We start from the raw sequence: 25,887 nt of genomic DNA, 5'->3' as shown, positions 1-25,887 counted from the left end.
TACTGCTCCTTTCCACCTCACTCCAAAGAAGCCCATCCGATGCTGGACGAGTGCCTGGCCACTGTGACTGTCTGGATGAGGATGAATTAGCTGAGGATCAATCCCAACAAGACAGAGGTCTTCCAGGTCGATCGTAAGCCGGATCGGGGTATAGGGTGGCAACCTGTGCTCGATGGGGTTGCACTCCCCCTGAAGTCACAGGTCGCAGCTTTAGTGTCCTCCTAGGCTCATCACTAACGCTTGAAGCTCAGGCGTCAGCGGTGGCTGGGAGGGTCTTAGCACAACTAAAACTCATGCACTAGTTGCGACCGTACCTTGTAGAATCATAGAATCATAGAGTTGGAAGAGACCTCATGGGCCATCCAGTCCAACCCCTTGCCAAGAAGCAGGAATATTGCATTCAAAGCACCCCTGACAGATGGCCATCCAGCCTCTGTATAGAATCATGAAGTCGGATCTGGCCATGGTGGTCCACGCCTTAGTCACCTCCAGATTGCATTACTGCAATGAACTCTACATGGGGCTGCCCTTGAAGACAGCTCGGAAATTTCAATTGGTTCAACGAGCGGCAGCCAGGCTACTAAATGGAGTGACTTACAGGGAGCAGTCAGCCCCCCCCCCCTTTTTTTTAAGGAGCTTCCATTGGCTGTCGTTCATCTTCCAGTCCCAATTCAAGGTGCAGGTTCTTACCTATAAAGCCCTGAATGATTTGGGACCCACCTACCTGCGTGACCACATTTCTGTTTACGAACCCACGCAATCTCTTCGTTCATCTGGAGAGGCCCTGCTCTCGCTCCTGCTTCCTTCGCAGGTGCAATTGGTGGGGACAAGGGAGAGGACCTTCTCTTTGGTGCCCCCCCCCCCCCAACTCTGGAACTCTCTATCTAAAGATATCAGACAAGCCCCCACTTTGGCAGTCTTTAAGAGAAGCTTGAAAATGTGGCTGTTCCAGTGTGCCTTCCCTGAATAAAGGAAATGATGCCTGATCTGACCAATTTCCTTCCATATGTCCTCTGAAGCACTTTATCTATCTATTGGATTGATCCCTCCACATCACTTTTTAAAACCCTATGTCTAGACATACCCTACTCTGTACATGCCCAGGGTTTTAAAATTTTAATCTACATCTGGCCCTGCCATAGTGTTTAAAATTTTGTGTGTGTTATTGCTTACATGTTTAACTGTATTATTTATATTGTTTTATTTTCTTGTTTGTTTGTTGATGTATTGTTGAATTTGTATTTGACGGGCTTGGCCTCATGTAAGCCGCCCCCAGTCCCTTTGGGGAGATGGTGGTGGGGTATAAATAAAGTGTGTGTGTATGTGTGTATGTGTGTATGTGTGTGTGTGTGTGTGTGTGTATGTATGTGTGTGTGTGTGTGTATATATATATATATATATATATATATATATATAATCTTTGCTCATGACAGAAAAAATGTGTAAATGTTATTTCATTATAACTGAGATAGGTAATATGCTATGAGTAGTCTAGTGTTGAAAACGATGAGATTTTGAATATTTAAATATACTTAAATGTTCAACATCTAAAAATAATATTTTTAAAATGTATATGACATACAAATGAATTTAATGTATAGTCTTGGGCCTCATCTCTAAGAAATATTATTATGTATATGCAAGTAATCCAAAAATTTGGAAAAAAAATCAAAATATTGGACACTTCTGATCCCAAGAATTTTAGATAAGGGATATTCAACCTGTGTCATACTTATTAAATCCTTTTGAAAGTTTTGCAAACTTTTGACCAATATTTTTGGTGCACAACTTCAATTTCATATCTGAGAGCTGTTAATAGCATCGTCACAAATTTACCACTGCACTCATTAACAACGATGACAAATAAGAACATTCTATAATATAACTTGCATCAAACCAAGACTGTCTCGCTGTATCTCTCTAGTGATATGTATTCCGTATTTTTTGTTTATTTCACTAGAATTCTTAAGGAGCATCTTGGAGAACAGGAAGTTTCCATCTCATTAATTCTTGATTCAGTGGAAGAAGGAGACCTCGGAAATTATTCATGTTATGTTGAAAATGGATATGGCCGCAGACATGCTACTGTTGTTCTTCTCAAAAGAGGTGAATATCTTCTTTACAAAGATAGTTTTCACTGTAAACTGTAGACATTCTGTTATTCTTCCTGGTTCGTCCTTTCATGTCTTTGGTACACTGAGAAAACAATATTAAGCACCTCTTGCTTCTGTCTGGAAAGCCTCTTTAAATAAATAAATGTAATAAGATTGCCTGTTGACAAAAGCATAGTTGTACACACTTCTTAATCAAGCTTTGTGTGGGAAATACTTTAATAACTAAGCAATTTTTTTCTATGACCATCAGTCTGCCACACACCTATTAGAAGTAGCAATGTAATAATTTTCTAAATGAGTTATGTCTAAATAATATGAAAGCATTGAGTTCCAAACAGAGGAAAGGCTCTTCACAAAACAAGCCATGGGAAAGCTTTTTCCCACATCCTGTAAAATTCCAACTTGTAAGTCTTTCTCCCATCACTCTACTTACTATAGCAGCTTATATTTGCATTACAAATTAACCAATTAACTAGCGTAGTTTAGAATTGGTATGTATGGATAAATTTACAGAATTGGGATATATCTCTGCTAACTTCTTTTTAGGTGATTTCTAAAACAAGAGGCATATGCTTCTTATGCAGTTGATAACTAATGCTGTATCCTACCCTGCTTCTGAACTTTTTGATATCACTTTACCAAAGATGCAGCTCAATGGATTGGTGTCTTAAATTAAGATGAAAAAAATTGGCTCAAGTTTTCATGATGCCATTTTCTAGTTCTTCATTTACATGTCTTCAAATTTTGTCTATATGACATTTTCCATTGATGGTGTTAACCCAAGATTTTCTTGGTACTAACTCTTAGATCCCTTCTACACCACCATATAAAATCCAGATTATCTGCTTTGAACTGGATTATATTGTCGTGTAGACTCATATAATCCAGTTCAAAGCAGATAATGTGGATTGTCTTCTTTTATGGAAGTGTAGAAAGGGCCTTTGTTACCGTTTGTTTCAGTCAGTCATGTTATTGTTTTGCAAGTGAAATAGAAGTGAAACAAAACAGCTTAGGTGTCAGCGATGTGAGACACTGGTTTAGTATGGCTGCAATGGTTGTTTAGTATGGCTGCAATGCTCAGCATAACATAGTAGAATTATTTTTTTTTTAATTTACCATATTTATATCCTGCCTTTTTCACCCCACTCAAGGTGGCTTTACAACAGGCAGCAATTTGATGCCATACACACATATATCAAATAAACAGTTACAATTAGAATGAGCTGTATACCACCACCCTGGACTTATGATATAGCTTCTCAAGTTCCTTACCCCACATATCAATTTTATGTCTCTTGGAAATTGGGTAGAGAAGCATCTAGCTCTGTCTCCAAAACCAGATACAAAATTAACTTTAAGATTTGCCATAACCAGACAGAGGACATAACCATACTCTGCTCAGTGTCCACAAAGCAGTGATTTAGAGGCGTACAGTAAGGCAAAGGGAACTTAGAGTTCTCCAGAAGTATGCAAGTACCAACCTCCACAGTGCCAAAGAACTGTACAGGCATAAAGGTACTGTATGGCAATGACAGAATGCCAGCCTGTTATGAATGAAGTTCAGCACCATATCGTGGCTGAGTATATTATCCAAATATTTATTAGCATAATCTATTCTTTCAGGGTTATTTATATGATCATTACATTTATAGGAAGCGAAAATTTATGGTAGTACAGCATATACTTACACTCAAGGCCCTATATTCCAAAAATCAAGGTAGAAAATCTCATAATATCTGCTTTGAACTGGGTTCTTTGAGTCCACTCTCAGATAATGTGGGATTTTCTGCCTTGATGTTCTGGGATATAGGACTGTATGGAAGGGCCCTCAGAGGTCCCAAGGCTTGGTGTCTAGTTAACTTCTAGTGAATGGACCTCTCCTAAAATAGAGCCACTTCTAAACAATACTGAACTACATAGACTAATAGTCTGTCTTGGGAAAAAAGCAAATACTTTGACTGAAGTGTCGCATATATAAAATAGTATGTTATTCTTTTAACCTTTTAATCTCACATGGGTAAGATGAAACTTTGTAATATCACTTGCCCCATTTTTGTCCATTTAAAAGCTCTGATACAATTTGATTTAATATTTTTATTCCACAGGTCCACAATCTGGTTCATACCCCCAGTGATTTCAACCAAAATAATAAAAGCAATATAATCAGTGTCAGATTTGTAAAAGAACCATCGCAATGACTTGTCAGTGACAAAGTAATAACAAATAAGTGTATTTAACATAATTTAAATTACTAATGACTGTAGGAAGTATGAGTAGGTCCATGAGTAGGAAAAATTCTCAGTGCTGAGAAATTATGCAAATACCTAAAAGTTTGAACAGGAGAAGGGCTTTGCCAGGGGGGAAACTGAAGAGGATTTGAATTGTTTGAGAAGTTACTGATTGCATCTGTGAGATTTGAAATGCACCTGACGGTTGTATTCAGCATACTTTGCATTTTGACATCTTTTTCAATAAGATGAGAAATTAGCTATGACAGATAAAAAGAGAAAGAGAAAGAGGGAGGGAGAGGGAGAGAGAGAGAGAGAGAGAGAGAGAGAGAGAGAGAGAGAGAATTTCTACCTGGAAAAACTCTACACAGTTGCTGAGCTCATCGTTCTCACCATGGCAACATTTTTAATAAAATGTCCTTGATTAGACCTACATTTTGGCTATGCAAGAAATATTCTTGCTGGATTCTTTGTTTATGCCAAAAGCTCAGTAACTGAGTGTTAGTTGTTATTACACTGCATTGCTCTATTGGCACACATTAAGGCTGCAATCCTATACACAGTTACCTGGAAGTAAGTTTCACTGAAGTAGGAGCTGTTTTTGAACAGACTGATTTAGGATTGCAATGATTAGGGAAAGACATCCATATTGACAATGGTATTCATCTAATATTCAAGATTGAAAGACTGTCACCAATTGCAATGAATATTATATATTTTACATGTTTAGCACATCTTCAACCCACATCATTCTATCAAGATTGTGTTCAAATATAATAATATAAAGCCATATCAAAGCCTGATTCAGAAAGCAGGCAAAAATAATGTTCAGTGACAATGCAATGATCAGGACTGAAATATATATAAATTGAAAGGTTGTGAGGGTTTAAACTTTTTTTTAATGCTTAGTATGATTTGTCTGGTTTGGCTGCCCTCCCAAGGGAGAAACTAGCAAGGAGAGGGCACTGCTTTGGAAGGAAGGTCAGCTTCTGATGGCTATCAGGTTGACCTCAAGGGTCAACTGGATTTCCAGGTAATATTATCTGCACAGTAGAACTGTGTTGTTTACACATACCAAAACTTATTGCTGTTCACAACTGTTAGAAAGCTAAATCAAATAGATGGATGTGCTGCAAATCTCCAAATAGAAAAGTCTGTGCAGAAATTGGAAAGGTGTCCTAAATTCTCTAAAGCAAACCTGTACAACTTGTGGCCCTCTAGGTGTTTTGGACTTCATCTCCCACAATTCCTGACCATTGGACAAGCTGGCTAGTGCTTCTGGGAGTTGGAAATCTGAACCTGGAGGGCCACAGGTTGTTCAGGCCTGCCCTAAAGGCATCAGATTGTGTCTGATCTTGGAAGCAAACCAGGCTTAACCTTGGTTATTACTAAGATTTGAGACTGCCAGTGAAAACCAGGTGCTGTAGCTGTATTTCAGGGGAAGGAACTGGTAGAATCCACTCTGAGTATTCCTTGCCTAAAAAATAGATGAAGTCACAATAAGTTAACTTGAAGACATAGATAGGTGATGATAGATAGATAGATAGATAGATAGATAGATAGATAGATGATAGATGTTATTGTTCATTCATTCAGTCATCTCCGACTCTTCGTGACTTCATGGACCAGCCCACGCCAGAGCTCCCTGTCAGCCGTCACCAACCCCAGCTCCTTCAAGGTCAGTCCAGTCACTTCAAGGATGCCATCCATCCATCTTGCCCTTGGTCGGCCCCTCTTCCTTTTACCTTCCACTTTCCCCAGCATAATTGTCTTCTCTAGGTGTTGCTGTCTCCTCATGATGTGGCCAAAGTACTTCAACTTTGTCTCTAGTATCCTTCCCTCCAATGAGTAGTCGGGCTTTCTTTCCTGGAGGATGGACTGGTTGGATCTTCTCGCAATCCAAGATACTCTCAGAACTTTCCTCCAACACCACAGTTCAAAAGCAGCTATCTTCCTTCGCTCAGCCTTTGCTCAGATGATAGATAGATAGATAGATATTCTTTTTTATGGTTAGGAGTTCATTCACACTACAGAATTATGGTGCTATTATAAACTGCCCTGGTTCCAACCCAAAGTCTCAAGAGGTACGAGAATTCTTAATTCTCAGCCAGAGAATTAAGGCTCCTCCTTAAACTGTCAATTTTAAGATTGAAGTGGAACACACACTAATTCTATACTATGAATGGTCCTCTAGTTTCTTTCTGAAGAAGCACTATTGGGCTAAAGCAGTTTTGCATATGTTAGAAACTGTAATGATATTTTGCAGTTAATAGCCAGAGATAAAGCTAATTTCATAATATTTGATCCCTCCACCCTCCCACCCCATTCCATCCTTGCAGAAAATATGTAAGATGAATCACTCATAGTCACCAGACACAAGCAGATGCTAAAACTTCTAAAACTTATAACCTCATCTGCATGCATTACGCAGTGGGGATTGGGCTGTCCTACAGTTTATATTTCCATGAGATTTAAATGCAAGCAAGCACGAAGTTCACCGTTTATAAATATAATCACTCTTAATAATGCAATATAATGTAATAATAAATGGAGAAGGGATATACTCGTTCAGTGGTACACTGCTGAAATATGAGATTTTTGCTTACTAGGGAGCTAACCTCCTGCAGTCTTATTTAATTACATGGCATGCTGAAATTACAAAGTAGCCTCTAATTGCCTAATTACTTTTTACCATTTTTACACTTTTTTAAAAAATGGGACTTTACAAACAAATGAAGAGCTTTTTGCAAAGTTTTTCAGCATCTTACCTATCTTTGATGATTAATTACCACCGCAAAAACGACCCTCCCTGACTTGCACAACAAACCCTATTCTTGACTTGCACAACCAATCCCTCCCTGACTTGCACAACCAATCCTATTCTATGCTTGTCTCTTCAAGAAATGGCTATTAAACACTTAATGAATATTCCCAAATATTTTCCATTTGTCTTCTCCTGTAGTATGCACAGCATGTTTTATTTGGACTTTCTATCCTTTCATATAATTTCCTTTTTGGATCTTAATATAATCTCTTTTAATACTTGGACAATCCTTTTCCATGATCCTCTTGAAAGAAGTACAATTGTATGTTTATTCTGCAGCAAAGGGCAACTTTGGAGTACCCTTCCTATTTGTTCTACAACAGATCTTTTTCTTGTGTTATTGCAAAAGCTGTGGGAATTGAGTCTGTGCAAAGCTCTTTTCAACTCTGGCATCACACCTATTATTTGTTGCCAGTTGGCTTCATGTAGCATGGGTAGTTGCATGTTAGTTTCAGTTGCATAGGCCTCATTTGTCTATCCCAGTGAGCAGAGAAAACTGGGACTTCAGTCATCACTCTACCTCTAACAGCCATCCAGCTGCAACTTATCACAGCATAACAAGCCATAGTACATACATTTTGCTTAAATAATGTGACTATTAAGGACATGGCTCTGAACAGCTGCAATTCATTGGCATTTTAGAACTTGAGTGCATATGGAAAGCTACAGTGTACATATTAAACTCAAAAGGTTTGTGTTCATTGAAGGTTTGTAGCCATTATATTTTTGAGACAAGAATGTCATTAAAAAGTATGCAGAGTGATAGAGAACTTTTGCAGTGAGGAAAGGGGTTTGGGGAACTAGGGGTACTTCCAGACAGCACCAAATCATGGGATTTAGAAGAGGGAACCCCCCCCCCCCCCCAAATTAAAAAACAACAACAACGAAACGGGACCTCAGAGCAGGTCCCCAAACAAACCTACCAGTCCCGGGTTTGCTTCCCCTGCCGTCCTCACTGGCCTCCCTTCTGTATTTCAGGATAAAATGGAGGGCAGATGGGGGACATCAGCTGGAAGTTTTTTAAAAACAAAAAATATGGTCATGCACTGATCCTCACATATATGGATCACTGCATAATAAAGGGAATTAAAAAAAACTTCAGCCAAAATTCTTCTTTCCCTTATTATTTATTAGAGTTCTGTTTATAGTGTTACAGTGTTTACAGTGTCAAATAAAGAATTTCAGAGAATTCTAGTGGTTCTCGGTTTGTGCTTGTCAATCTGCTGTGCATCCATTTGACAGCCCAATCAGCTGATCAGCTGTTTTGGACTCTTTAAAAGAGATTAACATCAGCTGGAGCAGTCTCCACAAGGGTGAGGGAAGGAAAACATGTCTTTTCTAGCATGCAGGGTCACACAGACATGTGAAGATGCACATCTTTCAGACAGAAACAGGGGGGCTTTTTATCCCATGGTTTCCCTCCTTTGTAGTGAATCATAGAATCATAGAATCATAGAATCAAAGAGTTGGAAGAGACCTCATGGGCCATCCAGTCCAACCCCCTGCCAAGAAGCAGGAATATTGCATTCAAATCACCCCTGACAGATGGCCATCCAGCCTCTGTTTAAAAGCTTCCAAAGAAGGAGCCTCCACCACACTCCGGGGCAGAGAGTTCCACTGCTGAACGGCTCTCACAGTCAGGAAGTTCTTCCTCATGTTCAGATGGAATCTCCTCTCTTGTAGTTTGAAGCCATTGTTCCGCATCCTAGTCTCCAAGGAAGCAGAAAACAAGCTTGCTCCCTCCTCCCTGTGGCTTCCTCTCACATATTTATACATGGCTATCATATCCCCTCTCAGCCTTCTCTTCTTCAGGCTAAACATGCCCAGCTCCTTAAGCCGCTCCTCATAGGGCTTGTTCTCCAGACCTTTTATCATTTTAGTCGCTCTCCTCTGGACACATTCCAGCTTGTCAATATCTCTCTTGAATTGTGGTGCCCAGAATTGGACACAATATTCCAGGTGTGGTCTAACCAAAGCGGAATAGAGGGGTAGCATTACTTCCCTAGATCTAGACACTATGCTCCTATTGATGCAGGCCAAAATCCCATTGGCTTTTTTTGCCGCCACATCACATTGTTGGCTCATGTTTAACTTGTTGTCCAACGAGGACTCCAAGATCTTTTTCACACGTACTGCTCTCGAGCCAGGCATCCCCCATTCTGTATCTTTGCATTTCGTTTTTCCAGCCAAAATGGAGTATCTTGCATTTGTCACTGTTGCACTTCATTTTGTTAATTTTGGCCCATCTCTCTAATCTGTCAAGATCGTTTTGAATCCTGCTCCTGTCCTCTGGAGTATTGGCTATCCCTCCCAATTTGGTGTCGTCTGCAAACTTGATGATCATGCCTTCTAGCCCTTCATCTAAGTCATTAATAAAGATGTTGAACAGGACCGGGCCCAGGACGGAACCTTGCGGCACTCCGCTCGTCACTTCTTTCCAAGATGAAGAGGAAGCATTGGTGAGCACCCTCTGGGTTCGTCCATTTAACCAATTACAGATCCACCTCACCGTAGTTTTGCCTAGCCCACATTGGACTAGTTTCCTTGCCAGAAGGTCATGGGGGACCTTGTCGAAGGCCTTATTTATTTATTATTTATTTATTTGCTTTATTTCTATACCGCGTTTCTCAACCTATAATAGGTGACTCAATGCGGTTTACACAATATTAATTACCACAACAATAACAATTAAAACACAGCATACCCAATAACAAACACACAACCATTCATACAGTGCCTCGATCGCAACCAAGATCCTTACTGAAATCCAGGTACGCTACATCCACGGCATTCCCCGCATCTACCCAGCTTGTAACTCTATCGAAAAAAGAGATCAGATTAGTCTGGCATGACTTGTTTTTGATAAATCCATGTTGACTATTAGCAATGACCGTATTTGTTTCTAAGTGTTTGCAGACCACTTCCTTAACAATCTTTTCCAGAATCTTGCCTGGTATTGACGTGAGGCTGACCGGACAGTAGTTGTTTGGGTCATCCTTTTTTCCCTTCTTGAAGATTGGGACCACATTGGCCCTCCTCCAATCTGCTGGAACTTCTCCTGTTCTCCAAGAACTCTCAAAGATGGTTGCCAACGGTTCCGAAATGACTTCCGCTAGTTCCTTCAATACTCTGGGGTGTAGTTGATCTGGCCCTGGGGACTTGAACTCATTTAGAGCGGCCAGGTATTCCTGTACGCAGGGGCGGCCCTAGGTAATTTTCAATGGTAAGCAAACATTATTTTGGCGCCCCCCCCCCCCAAAAAAAACCCCAATCACTGAAAAATAAAAGGTAGAAGGTAGAGGTGAATAAAGTGTTACCTTACAAACCAGAAGTTTACTTACAACATTATGTTCATGTAGTTACATTACATAGAATTAAAAAATGCAAATATTTTATTAAACTTGGCAACAATTTTAAGTTTTTGTTGTTATTTTGGTCTACAAGTACTACACAAAGGTTTCACAGAAAATACAAGATCTTTGCATCACGACAATTCTGCTGAGACAACTGAAGACAGAACAGCCCTTAATACATACATACATATACATACACATACATACAAACATACATGCACACAGACACACACACATACATATATTATTTTATTTGAAATTGCAAATGGCAATGCATTCCATCACACACACACTTAAATAAATATTGTGTGTTTAGGGAACTAACGGCTTCTTTTCTGCAAGGACTTCTTCTGGAATGCATGGCAATTCCAAAGAAAATAAAATATTTTGGACCATGACAAGTAAGTCCACTGTGACGACTAACGACAGAATAACCTTATCTATATAAATAAAAATATAATGTTCGTTTGTGGGATTAACATAACTCCAAAGCCCCTGGACGAATTAGCACCAAATCTGGCAGCAAAACACATACTAATCCAATCTATGTCTGTCAAACAAAAAAAAATCTTTAAAAATGAAGGGGAAATAACTTTTAAACCCCCCCCCCCCCCGCCCCGCAAATACCTTACAGAGCATGCACAAAAGGCCCCTCCCCAACGCAGCAGAAGACTGATGCACCAACCATTGTGAGGGAAGAGAAGCCTCCATGGAATCCCTTTCCAAGCAGGAAGGCAGGGTCCACTTTCTTTTGGGGAGGAGAGGGATTGAGGAAAGGAAAGAGGGAAGGAAGGAGAGATGGAGAGTGTGGAGTCTTGGCAAGGCAAGCCCTGGCAGCAGCTGGAGCCAAGTGGCCCCCAGGCAACCCTCCCCCCAAAACCAGATGGGAGGGATGGGAGAGGAAAGTAATGGAAAAGAAAGGGAAGGAACAAGGAAAGAAAGGAGGAACTGGTGAAGGGATAAAGAATCAGAGAGCCCTAGAGTTGGGAGAGACCTGGTGGGCCATCCAGACCAACCCCATTCTGTCAAGAAGCAGGAAAATCACAAAGCACCCCAGAGAGATGGCCACCCAGTCTGTTTCAAAAAGGTTTTTTTTAAGTGTTTCGGTCAGCATGACTATCACTGAAAAGCCTTGCAGCGTCAAACCCTGGCTGCTTCTCATTACTTTATTTTCCATACCACCACACTACCCCAGAGTACTGCTATTATTATTATTATTATTATTATTATTATTATTATTATTATTATTGAGAGTCTAAATGGCCCTCTATCAGGAGTGTTTTGATTGTGCTTTTCCCTTATGCCAGGAGGTTGGACAGGATGGACCTTGGAGGTCTTCCTACTCTATTATTCTATTACTATTATTAATAATAGTATTATTATTAAGCAGAGTCTCTATGGCCATCTGTTAGGAGTGCTTGGATTGTGTTTTTCCCTTATGGCAGAAAGAGGTTGAACTGGATGGCCCTTGGAGGTCTCTTGCAACACTTTTTTTTTTGTCGTGTCAGGAGCAACTTGAGAAACTGCAAGTCACTTCTGGTGTGAGAGAATTGGCCGTCTGCAAGGATGTTGCCCAGGGGACACCCGGATGAATTGATATTTTTATCATCCTTGTGGGAGGCTTCTCTCATGTCCCCACATGAGGAGCTGGAGCTGATAGAGGGAGCTCATCTGCCTCTCCTATTACTGTAGGATCCTATTACTGTGAATTCCTCCCAAAACCCTCCAGTGTTTTCTGCTGGTCATGGAGGTTCTGTTTGCCAAGTTTGGTTCAGATCTGTCATTCATGTCTTAGTGGTCTGTGGAAGTCTGAGCTGAATTAGTTGAAGGTACTCCAAATCCCATCAGCTTCATTAGCATTCAATGGCCTTGCAGACAAGAGTCAATGAAGACCAGCTAATACCTCTCAACAAATCATTCCCCCGGGCAGGAAGCAGCCAGGCTTTGAAGCTGCAAGGTTATTTGCTGCATCAGAAGCAAACCAAGGGTAAATTTGTAATGTATATAGAAAACACAAACTTTAAAAACTTGATATTCAGCTGCAAGGTCATTCAGTGCTAATCAAGGTGGCCAATGGCAACATTCACACTTGCCTCAAGCAGGCAAGAGCTCTTCTTCTCACCCTGGACATAATTCCACAAGGATATATATATAAAAGGATATATATATAAAGGATATATATATAAAAACCCCACTTGCCTAGTTTCCAACAGACGTCCCAACCTCTGAGGATGCCTGCCATTTATAATAGATAACTATCTAATAAATATAAATAATTCATGATCAAAATAATAACATAATAAATAATAATTGTAAATATAATAATAAAGATAATAAAATTAATAATAGTAATAATTCAAAATCTGAGAATGTAATGGGGACGAGGCAGTTTCCAACAGACCACCCAACCTCTGTGGATGCCTGCCATTGATGTGGGCAAAACATCAGAATGCTGCTAGGATATGGCCAGGCAGCCCGGAAATCTCAAAGCAACCCAATAATTATAAAACTACTAATAATTTATAATATGATAGATAATAACCTAATAAATATAAATAATTTATAATGAAAATAATAACCTAATAAACAGTAATAATTAGTGAATATAAATATAATAATAAATATAATAAATTATAATAAATAAATAAATAATTTGTGATCAAAATAATAATGGAATAAATAGTAATAATTGATCAAGACAGTTTTACACAGTGTATTTTAATATTGAGACAAATGTTTTGATTTCATGTCCCGGTATTGAAAGTTTGCCGTATATATGCTGTGCTCCGCCTTGAGTCCCCTGAGTCGGGTTGAGAAGGGCGGAATATAAATATGTCAAAATAAATAAATAAATAAATGGTAAATATATTAACAAATATAATATAATAATAATATATATAATTATAATAATAAATCCAAAGCCAAGAATTCAATGGAGGCGAGGGAGCAGCAGCCTTAGTTCTTCCTTGGCTGGCTTCCAATTGAGGCTTAATCATAATACATAATATAATATAAATAGCTTATATTAATTATAAATAATTTCCCAATCAGGTCTAATAATAAATATATTAATATAAATAATTTCTCAATCAGGCCAGGCAGGAAGATAGAATTACTATTACATTAGTATGCATTATTATTGTTGTTGTTGTTATAAGACTCAGGCAGTTGGAAGGGAACCCCAAAGGTCATCTAATCCATGAACAAACATTTTCTCATGATTCTGAAATCCATCAACCATGAAACTGAATTAAACTTGGCATACAGGACGCCCATGATCAAGAAAAAAATGTTGGGAAGGTTTGGGGAAAATAGACCTTGACATTTGGGTGTTGCTGGGCTGTATAATTCCTCCACCATTAAAAATAATTCCAAACTGCAACAATCACTGAATTGAACTAAACTTGGCATATAGAAGAACTTACATGCCAAGTGTGAGAGCCAGGCGACCCAAACACTGACACAGGCCTGGGCCCTGCAGGGAGCCTGCTTCTCAGTTTGCGCCATCCCCAAGCGCAGCGGACGGCGAGATCCACGTGACCCAGGCTCCCAGGCAGTTCCTGGCCATGCAAGGAGCCCGTCGCCTCGGCTCGCGCCATCCCCAAGTGCAGCGGGCGGCAAGAGCCTGGCAACCCAGGGCGACAGAGGAGGCGGCGACAGAGGAGGAGGGAGGCCCAGCCCAGGCTTTTCTGCAGCCTTGCTCTCCTTCTCCCTTGTCCCATGTGCAGCCCTGCGCTCGCCTTCCTCGGTGGCAGAGGCAAAAAAGGTGCACGAGGGAGCAGAGAAAGATGAGCGCCTTTCCCTCCTCCCATGCCCCGTGCGCGCCTTTACCGTCGCACGGGGCATGGGAGGAGGGAAAGGTGCGCACCTTTCTTACTCCCTCGCATGCCTTTCCTGCCTCTCTGCTGCTGAGGAGGGTGCGTGCAGGGAGAGAGAGGAAGGCTAGAGGCACGCGCCTTTCCCTTTCCCCTCGCCCCATGTGCGGCTTTTATGCCTCCTCCTGTCGCTGCCTCCGCCACGGCGGCTGCGTATGGGACGACGGAGGCCCAATTGGAGGGGCATCTACCCAGGGGCCTCAAGACTAAATGCGCCCCTGGGCAAAACAAACTGTTCCGCAAAGGCTTACCTGGCGTAACGCATAAACCGCCCCTGCCTGTACGACTTGTTTCCCAATTTGGATGTCCTCAAATCCCTCATCCACTCCATCTTGCTGAGGTTAGAGATGACTTTCTTTTTGTGAGAAGACCGAGGCAAAGAAGGTATTAAGTAGTTCTGCCTTTTCCCTATCCCCTGTCAGCATTGCCCCATCTTCTCCTCGAAGAGGCCCTATCGCCTCCTTGTTTTTCCTTTTTCTACTGACATAAGAAAAGAATCCCTTTTTATTGTTTTTAATGTTATCGTGAGTTTTCAGTTACACCCCACCACCACCACCATTTTGAAACAGGAGCTCTCATGATTAAGGTACTGTGTGGATGGGGCCTAGGATGCATGAGCCATATATATAAATTTTTCCAAAATTGAAATGTAAGAATGCATGTATTTTAATATTAAATGGTGAATATTATTAATATTTTGTGGAAATACATTCAAAATTCTGAAAGGTCCTTTGTCACAAAATTCCCAATGATACAATGCTCTGATAGTTTTATAAACGTATTAGATATAGAGAAAAGCCAGAATTAACTAAGGCGGCTATGAATCAATAAACTAGAGTTACATATTCCTGACTGGTTGGTATTCACACCCTCTGCCTTCAGGAGAAATTGTTTCTTACCTTTCTTACTGAAATTATCAACCAGGATCCTATTATGTCCCAGTAATGGTCAACACAGCTTCTTTGTATTCTTGGCATTCATACACTGAGTCATCTATAATGTCCTTGTTGTGCAAGCTGGTGACATCTGCAGGATAATAATCACTACTGGCATAACATCTGCAGTAGGTGATCTCGTGTAACTAAAATGGCAAGGCTTTTTAGTTTTACTAGTGCAAAATAGAATTTCAGACAGCATCTCTGCTTGTTTAGAAATCTTTCTTTTCTATTAAATCTTTGTTTCCCAGCAGCCACTTGGTTGACTTATGCACAGAAATGGAAACCATAAATTAAGGAAATCTGTGAATGTAGTTCTGGGGTGTAACATCAATCATGTAATATATAGCTAGAAATAACTCCTAATCATAGAATCATAGAGTTGGAAAAGACCACAAGGGACATCCAGTCCAAGCTCATTCTGCCATAAAGGAACACCATTTAAATACTCCCAACAAATGGCCATCCAGCCTCTGTTTATCAACCTCCAAAGGAGGAGATGCTGACACACTCTGAGGCAGCATATTCCACTGTCCAATAGGTCTTACCATCAGAATTTTTCTCTAATGTATAGATAGAATCTCTTGTCTTTCATTTTGTATCAATTGCACTGTATCCTGTTCTTTAGAGCAGTAGAAAACAATATTTCCCCTCCTCAATGTGACATCCTTTCAAAAACAGCAATTTGTCACATATACAGTGAGAAGAAAAATATGAAATGGTTTGTTCTTGCTTGTGAAAACAAAATTTGTGACGATCCCTGTTTATGGATCCTTCTCTTTCCCCTATCTATGATTTCAGCTCTATTTTTCATTCATGGCATCCATTATGTCAATGACAATTTTTCAGAGGCCCTCTTGAAATACTCAGAATTTCATATGTTAATTTATGAGATTTCAGTCCAGTTCAGCCAGAGACTAGGGGTGATACTGCTGGCCTTATTTTCTTACTGCGCACTTTTGCAGTCACATACATTTAAATACTTGACATGAACAGGGCCTGAATGTTAGGTATTTTGTGCTATTGATAAACCTGTTAACAAATCATTAAATATATCACCACTAAAATGAAAATATTGGACTATAAGGTGAGTTATTTAGCTGCAGTCAGCTTAAGTTGCTGGTCTTATGAGCTTTCTGAGTCATTAGGAATCATTTCCTATACTTTACAAAGTGATAGTAAAAGATAAGGCCTGAGTGAGGGAAAAGTCATAACTTTGTTTATAGCCTCAAGAAATTCTGTCATAATGCCGAATCTTTTCAGAGTAAAAACATGTTATAAACATGGGATGGAACAGCAATACATTTTCTGTACCTGCATCTGGCAGGTGTTCCTGATGGTAACAAAGAAAATTTATGTCCTAATAGAAGTACTCTTCTTTTTTTTATTACAATGCATGAAAGCATTTGCAATAATATTCTACAACATCCTCTAGCACAGTGGTTCTCAACTTGTGGATCCCCAGATGTTTTGGCCTTCAACTCCCAGAAATCCTAATAGCTGATAAACTGGCTGGGATTTCTGGGAATTGTAGGCCAAAACACCTGGGGACCCACAGGTTGAGAACCACGGCAATAGAAAATTCCTCTTAGTCAATGAAAATGAAAGTGATCATGGAATCATAGATTTGAAAGGGACCACAAGGAATCCTGCCCAAATCCTTGCCATGAAGGAACAGAGACTTGGGGTTTACCTATACTGTAGAATCAATGCAGTTTGACATCACTTTACTTTCCATAGCTCAATACTATGGAATCATTAGAGTTATGGTTTTACAAAGTCTTTAATGTTGGCATACATTCTTAGTGGCAAAAAGTACATGACAATAGATCTCTGGTTGGTAACTGAGTTGGTAACGGTTCCGGCCCAAAATACCTAACTGACCGCCTCTCGGCCTATGAGCCCTCGAGGACTTTGATATCTTCCGGGGAGGCCCTGCTCTCGATTCCACCTGCCTCACAGGCACGGCTGGTGGGGACGAGAGATAGGGCCTTCTCGGTGGTGGCTCCTCGGCTGTGGAACACCCTTCCCGTGGACATCAGGCTAGCCCCCTCCCTGCTAATATTCCGCAGGAAGCTAAAGACCTGGCTATTTAAGAAGGCATTTGATCAATAGTGCAATGACTGGCAATTGACCATAGGAATGGAACACCGGAAATGAGATCGGATTGTGGCTTGACGATGAGACGATTTGGAATGTAGTAATAAATTTTTAAGATGTTTTTATGATTATGATGAATTGTACACTGTTTTGCACTATGCTCTGTAGATTGCACTTGTTTTTTGTCATGTTGTACACCGCAATGAGTCGCCCTTGGGGCTGAGAATTGCAGTATACAAGCGCAGTAAATAAATAAATAATAAATTTATCAGTAGGCTACTTTGGGACTGATGATAAGATGGATTAACCAGTCTACCTACCCAATAGTGGTAAGAACATCACAGACAGAGGTTCAATTTAGAGTTAGTAAATTGTAATTCAAGAAAAACAATGGGTCCTCATTGTTCTCAATGTTGTTTACCATCCATTATTTCATAGATCAGTCCAAAAGTTTACCCATATGGAGATCCTATTGAATTAATTGAAACCTTTTCTTTGATTAGACATTGATAGGACTGTGTTTTACTCTCTGACTAGAATACATGGATAGAGTTTTTTATCCTTATCCTTGTCCCAATTACTAAAAAATAATATTGGTACAGCTGGAAAAGGAAGAAACGAAATAGTAAGTTGGTCAAATATACTAATGAGAACTGATTGCAATATTTACTTGAGGGAGGAGAAGGGTAAATATTTGAGAAGGGTTTGGAAACATAATTTAGGGTGCTTCCAGACAGCGTCAAAATGTCGGTTAAAAAAGTGGCTTTAAAAATCCCAGGACCTGATAGCAAGTCCAGATAGAGACCTATCAGTCCTGGGAAATGGTTCTGTTGTCCTGGCACCTTTCTTTGTAGTGGATTTTACAAATCCGTAAGATGGATGGAGGGCATCCAGCAGCAGCTTTTTTCAAAAATAAATCTCTCTGAGATGTGCTGGATCTTATATATGCTCATACAGATATCTCAATGTACAGAGAAGCAGATTTCTTATTCTCTCTTCTCACCCAACTATAAATTCAAGCTCTGTTTAATATCATAAAGATCAGAACAAAGGAATGGTTGCAGAGAGTCCCTTCACTTAGTCACTTGTTCCTCAGCTTTCGCATCGATCACAACATGTTCAATATTCGCCTCCATTCGTATCAATTTTGAGCACGGGTTGACCAATATACCACTGTACGACCATGTTTGTCTCTTACATGATATGCCATATGTAATGAATCAGACCATCGAGTGGGAGGACAATGAAGACGTCTCGTCCATCCCCACAGGTATCATGTTGCCATGGCATTGCTCCAGCGTCCATCTGTTCTGCATATCATGTGACCTGCAAAGCGATGTTTGAATTGGGCAACATGGCATAGAGGATCTTTCACTTTTGATACTTTTTGAACATCCTCATTGTGCAGCCTGTATTCTCTCTGCTTTCGGAGGGACATGCCAACAAACCATCTTTTGAGGGAGGCATGCACAACCTGTAATTGTTTTGAGAGAGCCTTTGTCATTGTCCACATCTCTGCACCATAGATAAAGGCAGATAGCACAGTTGAGTTGAACAATTGAACTCATAGAGATGTACTTCCAGTTGAGTCCACAGCGGCTTTAATGGAATTCTTTCCTGCATCTGTTCAACTCTGGATTCAGTTCATTCCTTAATGTTAACAGCCTTCTGAGGTAGACATATTCTTCTGCATTTTCAAGGTTGACACCATCTACAGTCACTGCAGCACTATCTGCAAAGTTGCTTTGAAGTACCTTCATCTTTCACGTGTTCATCTTTAATCCTGTTGACTGACTTCTGCTACAAAGCTCACTAAACATGCTGGAGGCTTCTGAGGTTGTGTGCATGATTAAAACTACGTTGTTGGTTATTGCATAGGTGATTATACCTTTCTCCAACCAATTACAACCTCCTATTACACTTTCCAGAGCAGCAGAAAAAAGTTTGGGTGAGATGCGATCACTTTGGCCTACACCTTTTTCTACAGGTATAACAACTTTTGAAAGGCATTAGCGTTGTAGATCCGCTATAGCATGCTTGGATGATGTTGATGTACTCTGCCTGTACTCCTTGCTCCCTCTGACTGTTCCATACACACTCTGGTTCCACACTGTTGAATGTCTTCTTGTAGTTGACAAAAGTGAGGACAAGTGGCATCTAGTATTCGCAGGTGGCATCCAATATTCTATTAATAGTCAGGATGTGATCGATACTGGAGAGTGAACAAAAGAATCCAGCTTATTCAACCATCAGTGCCTCCCCCAATATTCTTCTGATGCAGCCTAAATACACCTTGTGAAAACTTTGCAAATAACTGGTAGATTTATTGAGTGGTAGTTCCTCAGATCTTCTTTGTCTTCTTTCTTAAATAAGATGACTATTTTTTGTGGTGTTCCAAGCCATCTGCTAGATAATGGGAGAAGCAGCAGGCGAGTTCTTAGTAAAAAGGAGGTCTGCATGCTTTTTAAACTTCTGTGGTGATGCCATCTTGAGCTAGAGCCTCTTTTCAATGGCTGAACAAACTTCAGATGAGAGGAAAGGAAGGGTGGTGTTTGATGAAGAAGGAGGGTGAAGCTGTTGAGAAAGAGCATTGCAAAATAGGTCAGTGTAAAACTATTACAACTCCTGCTCAATGAAAAATTTGGAAGTGACTTGGTTGCCTTCACTCGTTTTTAAATACAGGATTGTCAATCTATACTCGGCCATATCACGAACAGTCTTTTAGAGATTCTTTTTATCTTCATAATTCTTATGATTACGATCTACTGCTTCTCTGCATATCCTGGATAATTTCTGAAATTCAGAGGAGGATCGATTGGCCTTTCTTCTTTTCTCTAACAGACGTCTCGTTTCTTCCAACAACCTTCATGTGGCATGGCAAGATGCACTGGTTGTGGCCATTCAGTTGATTCCAGCAAGTGTTTCCACAAGTTGTTTTTAGTCCTTGTCAATGTCAGGAAAAAAACAAAAAACTGTTGACACTGCTACCATTGATGATGCATCAGCATCTAGTAGTCGTCGTGGGGGTTTTCAGATCATCAGTGAGTTCTACTTGACTCTATTCTGACTGAGATGAACTTTTGATCCTGTGGTCACTTCCAGCCATGAAAGATGATACTACTGCTATATCCATTATGCAAGAGCAGTTGCAGAAAATGTGATCAAGTTCATGTGTGTGAAGTCCATGTGGGCTTACATGAGTCCATCTTCGAGCTGACAGCTTCTTGAAGTGGGTGTTGCCATGTGCATTGAAGTCTCCCACCAGAAACTTGTAGTGGCTTTGACAGGCCTTTACAGTATTAGTCAACTCGTAGAAGTCTGCATGTTCCTGCTCATCAGCATCAAAGGTTGTGCATATACTTGAAACAGACAGCCTGTGACATTGGGGGAAAATAAGAGCTCGAAAGAAGCTAGATGGTGTGAGTAGAAGTGTATGTTGATGACACATTGCTTGAATTGTGGGGCCACAATAAAACCAACTTTGTTGGATATTGAATCAGCCATTTGTTCTCCTAGGTATATACTAGTATGATCATTCCATATGCATTGCAGGAGATCTTTCCTTTTTGTTTCAGTCAATCTGGTAATGTCATACTTAATTAATTCTATGCATCTTTTCCAAAAGTAGATGGAACTATGCTGGGGATGTGATCAATCGTCAATTGTATGTGCAAATCCTGAGATCCATTCTTCTTGTTTGTGTTCTTGGTGCACTTTGTTGATTTTGATTGAATTTCCTCTCTCTTTTAGCAGCACCAATGTCATTCCTATTAGCATTGTAAGAATGAGGGGTACTTAGATAGAGGTTAATGTTGTATGGAGCCAGAATAAAGTAAGAAAGAAAAAAGAAAAGGAAAAAGAAAAAAAGAAGAAAAGAAGAACTGTGGGTGAAAGGCTGGTCCTACCCAGATCACCCTCATTGTTAGCCGGATTGACCACTGTTACCCCCATGCCACGATGAGGCCACAGATAGGATTTGTGAGGGATGCAGAGAATTCTAATTGTAATTGTTTTCCAATTGTGCTTCCATTTAGCCACCTGTGTGTGGCTAAATCAGCTCTTTCAGTCTTTTAAAATGCACACTTGTGCTGGAGTAGTCCATACCAGATTATAGTGTTTTAAATATTTTGCGTGTTATTGCTTATATGTTAAACTGTATTATTTATATTGTTTTATTTGCTTGCTTGTTTGTTGATATATTGTTTTATTTGTATTTGACGGGCTTGGCCTCATGTAAGCCACCCCGAGTCCCTTCGGGGAGATGGTGGTGGGGTATAAATAAAGAATTATTATTATTATTATTATTATTATTATTATTATTATTAGGAGGAGGAGGAGGAGGAGGAATTCAAATGTTTTTTCCATGACTGAATGTGAATATGTGCATTTTTGACAAGGGTTTTAAGCACACGTGTTTTTCAGCTGTTAACCCAATTCCGCACATACTTTTGTGAAACCTCATTTAGCCACCCATCCCTCTTTTATTCCAGTTTCTACCATATTTTCGGGCATGTGTAGAAGGGCCCTTAAAGAGAGAGAAAGAATAAGCTTTCATAGACTCATGTGAATAGTGTAGAAAGCACTTCGACTAGTGGGGAAATAGTGTGTGGGGGTATAATTTCATGTACTCAACTTAGTTACCATTTTTGCCCTCTAACTATCTATGGCTACTGTAACTGAACTTTTCATTCCAGCACCGTACCTGCATTTTTGCATTTCTAACACTACTTTGCTTTCCTAATGCTATACATCTCCATCTCACCTTTCACTACTATAAACTTCAGTCCATGGGTGCTTTATTCCATATACTTGATGAAATAGATTAGATCTACAAAAATGAATGCTACAAACTTCTTTCTCTCAATTACCACCTCATCAGACAGGGGTTTTTCCCTGTCCTAGCATGTTGCCAGCCTGCTACTTGGACGGAGTCTGCCGGAGCCCTTTATATGATGAAGGGCTACTTCCAGAAGGGCTCTGTTGAGATCCATTCTGGCAGCATGCCAACAGCACACTAAGAGGAAGCCCTGAAGAAGCCAAGGGCAGCACAGGAGGAAGCTGGGACTAGTGTGGAAACATCTTGGGATGGTAGCCCACAACCAACCACTGTTAAAGTGAAGAAGCTGGGCACTGCCACATGGTTTACCATTCTGTAAAAAAAAACAACATTCTGTCCCCTGCTTTCCTCAAGCTTTTGGAGCTCCATGTGATGAGGTCCTTACTCTCAAAAACCTATATTTCTTTACCCCACTCAACCTCCCAGGAATATTATATTGTTCTGTCCTACCTTTCTGTACATAGGGGGGGGGGGGATTAAGAATTGAGCAAAGGCACTAATAAGCATTTGAAAGATTCATTATCATGACACATGCAGAAAGGTTATTAACTGACTAGCACATGTTTGTACACATTTTATTCTGACGAAGATCATACAAAATAGTGTTCGGTTCAAGTGATCAACTTGAGTATACCCCTCCCCTCCCCCCGACTCAGTAGGTTGGAAACCTACCCTCTAAAAAAATTAAATAAATCGGGGGCAGATATTTCTTGCCTAAGTAAGCCCTATGAAATCCACGGGGTAACTATAATTTGACAGGTGGTCTGATGTCATTTTTGCAACAGGTTCTGGGAGCAATATTTCATTTATTTACTTCTCTGTGGAAGTACAGTTAATAATAAGTAAATTGCCTCTGTGACATTGCTGAAGAAGTTCATCAAAAATTAAATCCAGGTGCAGATCAAAGATACCTCCCAGAAGTGTATCTGATAATTGAGGAAGGATTACAGTAAAATGAATGCATTAATTAGCCCTGATATCATTCAATATGTCTAGAGAATGGCAGTGCTTTATTTTAATTAGCTGGGTTTGTCTCTCGGTTTCTTGGTTGGACTATGTTGATAAGAGAACAAGTGTAGTCATTGGTGAAAATGCTTGTAGCAAGTCTTGTTTCAAATTGAAGTAATTTATATATTTTAAAAAACACTTACAACAGAAATAGTAATCAATGGCCTTTTTCCCTTGGAGTAGATCCAAGCTTGTGCTACCCAAAGACTATTGTTAATTGCCTGTAACTAAATGATTGCTTTGCCCTCAAATTTAACTCTTGGGCACTCATTCATTTGTTGTGCTTAACAGAATGCCATTTCCCCTAGGAAATGGTTGGTAATTTTCCTCTGCAGTTTTCACAGTTCAGTCTCAGGGCTTGAAGAGGACAAGCCTGCAATTTTAACATCACGGCACAAAGGCTAAGCAGATCTGAAGTGCACTTTCTGCTTCTTCCTCTGCAATCTTGACAGAGTGGGTGGGAAGGTGGGAATGTAACAAAATCTCTTTTTTAAATTAAAAATGGATCTCCAGCCTCCAGGAACTTCAGCGGCAAAAGCCCTTTTCCGTAATGAAAAAAAGTAGAGAGTTGCTAGGAGAAACTTCTTCCTAATGTTAATTTAAATGTAACATCGGATAGGAGTGTATTGTCTTTATTAGTTTTGTGCCTCCACATCAGTCTCTATTTTGTGCCAATTGTATTAATGAGTATTAAATGAGCGATGGGGTTCCCGTTTGAGATAAATAGGATTTATATTCTATAGATATTTACCATACTAAAGTATCAACATAGAGTTGGGGAACTACTACCAGTTCCAGAGTAGATGAGAGCAAGCACAAGAGTAGGTTTCCAAATAGCACCATGTAGGCTCTCAGAAGAATTCAGAAATCATTTTATCCACATTATAAAATTATAGTAGTTTAAAACAGCTTTAAATATTATGGCTCCATGTAGTCTTGGTAAGATTCTGCCATCTGAATCTCAGCACTGGATCTCTCTGACAGAGAATTCTGGTTATGCCAACTTACTGTAATTACAAATTACCACAGCGGAGTTTAAGATAATCTGGGGAGGCCCTGCTCTCAGTCCAGCCTCCCTCGCAGGTGTGATTGGTGGAGACGACAAACAGGGCCTTCTCAGTGGTGGCCCCTCAGCTGTGGAATTTCCTTCTCTGAGATATTAGATCAGCCTCCTCCTTCTTGACCTTCTGCAAGAGAGTAAAAATGTGGCTTTGTGACTTATGCAATAGATAAATTTGGAACAATGTGCAATGACCATTGGAATGGCCAATAATGGCCATAATTACACTCGTGAATTATGTGTTTAACTCTGAATGTATTGTTTTTAAATGTTTTAATTGTTTTAAATGTACTTAAATATTTATTTTAATATTTATTTAAGTGTACATTGTGTTTTAAGGCATCAAATTGTTGCCTGTATGTAAAGCCACCGTAAGTCCCCTCCAGAGTGAGATAGGCAGGATAGAAATGTCGTAAATAAATAAATAAAGACTATAAATCCTAGCATGCCCTAGGATGGAACAGTAACAGTTAAAGTGAAATCATAGTCCTATAAGTGTGTGGCGTGAGGTCAAATTCAATACATGGGACAGGAGGTGCAATCCAGAGAACATTTGTTAGGCTTGATCACATTGATTTCAGAGATACTCTATTGGATTTCCCTTGGAATTGAATTAAATAAGTATATAAACTACAGGAATTTTATAGTTCTAGGTGTAATAACTGTGCAGAAACACCCTGCAAGTGAGACAGCCATATATTTTGTAGCATATATGCATTCAGCAAAATGCAGCATAACTGCTGAATTAAAAACTCCACAGAATGTTTGCTATTTAATCTACTTAATCTTATAATAATACTAAGGCATTTTTCTAAGCTAGCATTTTTCCCTTGCCTCAATACATCATCATTACTGAAAACACATAAATGGAGTGTTTTGCACCTAGCAACCTAGAACATTAAATTCCCATCTTCTGGTTACTATTGAACAGCCGCATCACATGTGTCAGAAAGTGATAAACAGAGCTATGGTAATCCAGGGCCATATAATTTCCATTTCCATTTATTTCCCTGCCCATTTTATTACTATTCTAATGAAACTGTTGTGAGCTTATTTATCTGAAGGAAACAAAACACTTTTTCCCTACAGATAAGAAATATATCAAATATGTGGAACCAGCACTCTTGATCTTAAACCATAGAATATAAAAGAAGCCACATTACCATTTTGTTGTGAACATTGTGAAAACACAAATCCTTTAAAAACAAAAAATAATCATATTTGATTATATTCTATTCTATTTTGAAGAACACTGAAGCTTTTATAGATGCAGCATGCATTGCAATGATAAAAACTCTAGTATATCAGTGTAAGCAATACATTGTGAGGAATATATTTTATTGCTCACAATTTCCTCCCAAGGTTCATATTTCTTTAATTGAAATATATAACTGAATACTCTAGATAAAATATATATAAAAAAGAAAGGGAAAACTTTCTGGCCAAACTGTATCATGGAAGCAAAAACAATGAAGGGACTTGTAGAGTATCAAAGAATTGTATATGTATTATGTCACAAGTTTTAATGAACTGACGTTCTCTTGGTAGTTTAG

General features: G+C 39.6%; 1 protein-coding gene across 4 annotated transcripts in view; it reads left to right on the top strand.

Annotated features, from left to right (window-relative positions):
* The window catches only part of IL1RAPL1 (interleukin 1 receptor accessory protein like 1), a 989,733-nt gene that overhangs the window by 932,482 nt on the left and 31,364 nt on the right, over window positions 1–25,887 (top strand). For all 4 annotated transcript variants that reach the window (XM_067466766.1, XM_067466768.1, XM_060770127.2 and 1 more), the window contains one exon: window positions 1,961–2,106. In XM_067466766.1, the coding sequence (XP_067322867.1) occupies window positions 1,961–2,106 (146 nt within the window). The remainder of the gene's footprint in view (window positions 1–1,960; window positions 2,107–25,887) is intronic.

The sequence above is a fragment of the Anolis sagrei genome, chromosome 3 (genome assembly GCF_037176765.1).
Source record: "Anolis sagrei isolate rAnoSag1 chromosome 3, rAnoSag1.mat, whole genome shotgun sequence".
NCBI lineage: Eukaryota > Metazoa > Chordata > Lepidosauria > Squamata > Dactyloidae > Anolis > Anolis sagrei.
This window is presented reverse-complemented; position numbering and strand designations above follow the sequence as displayed.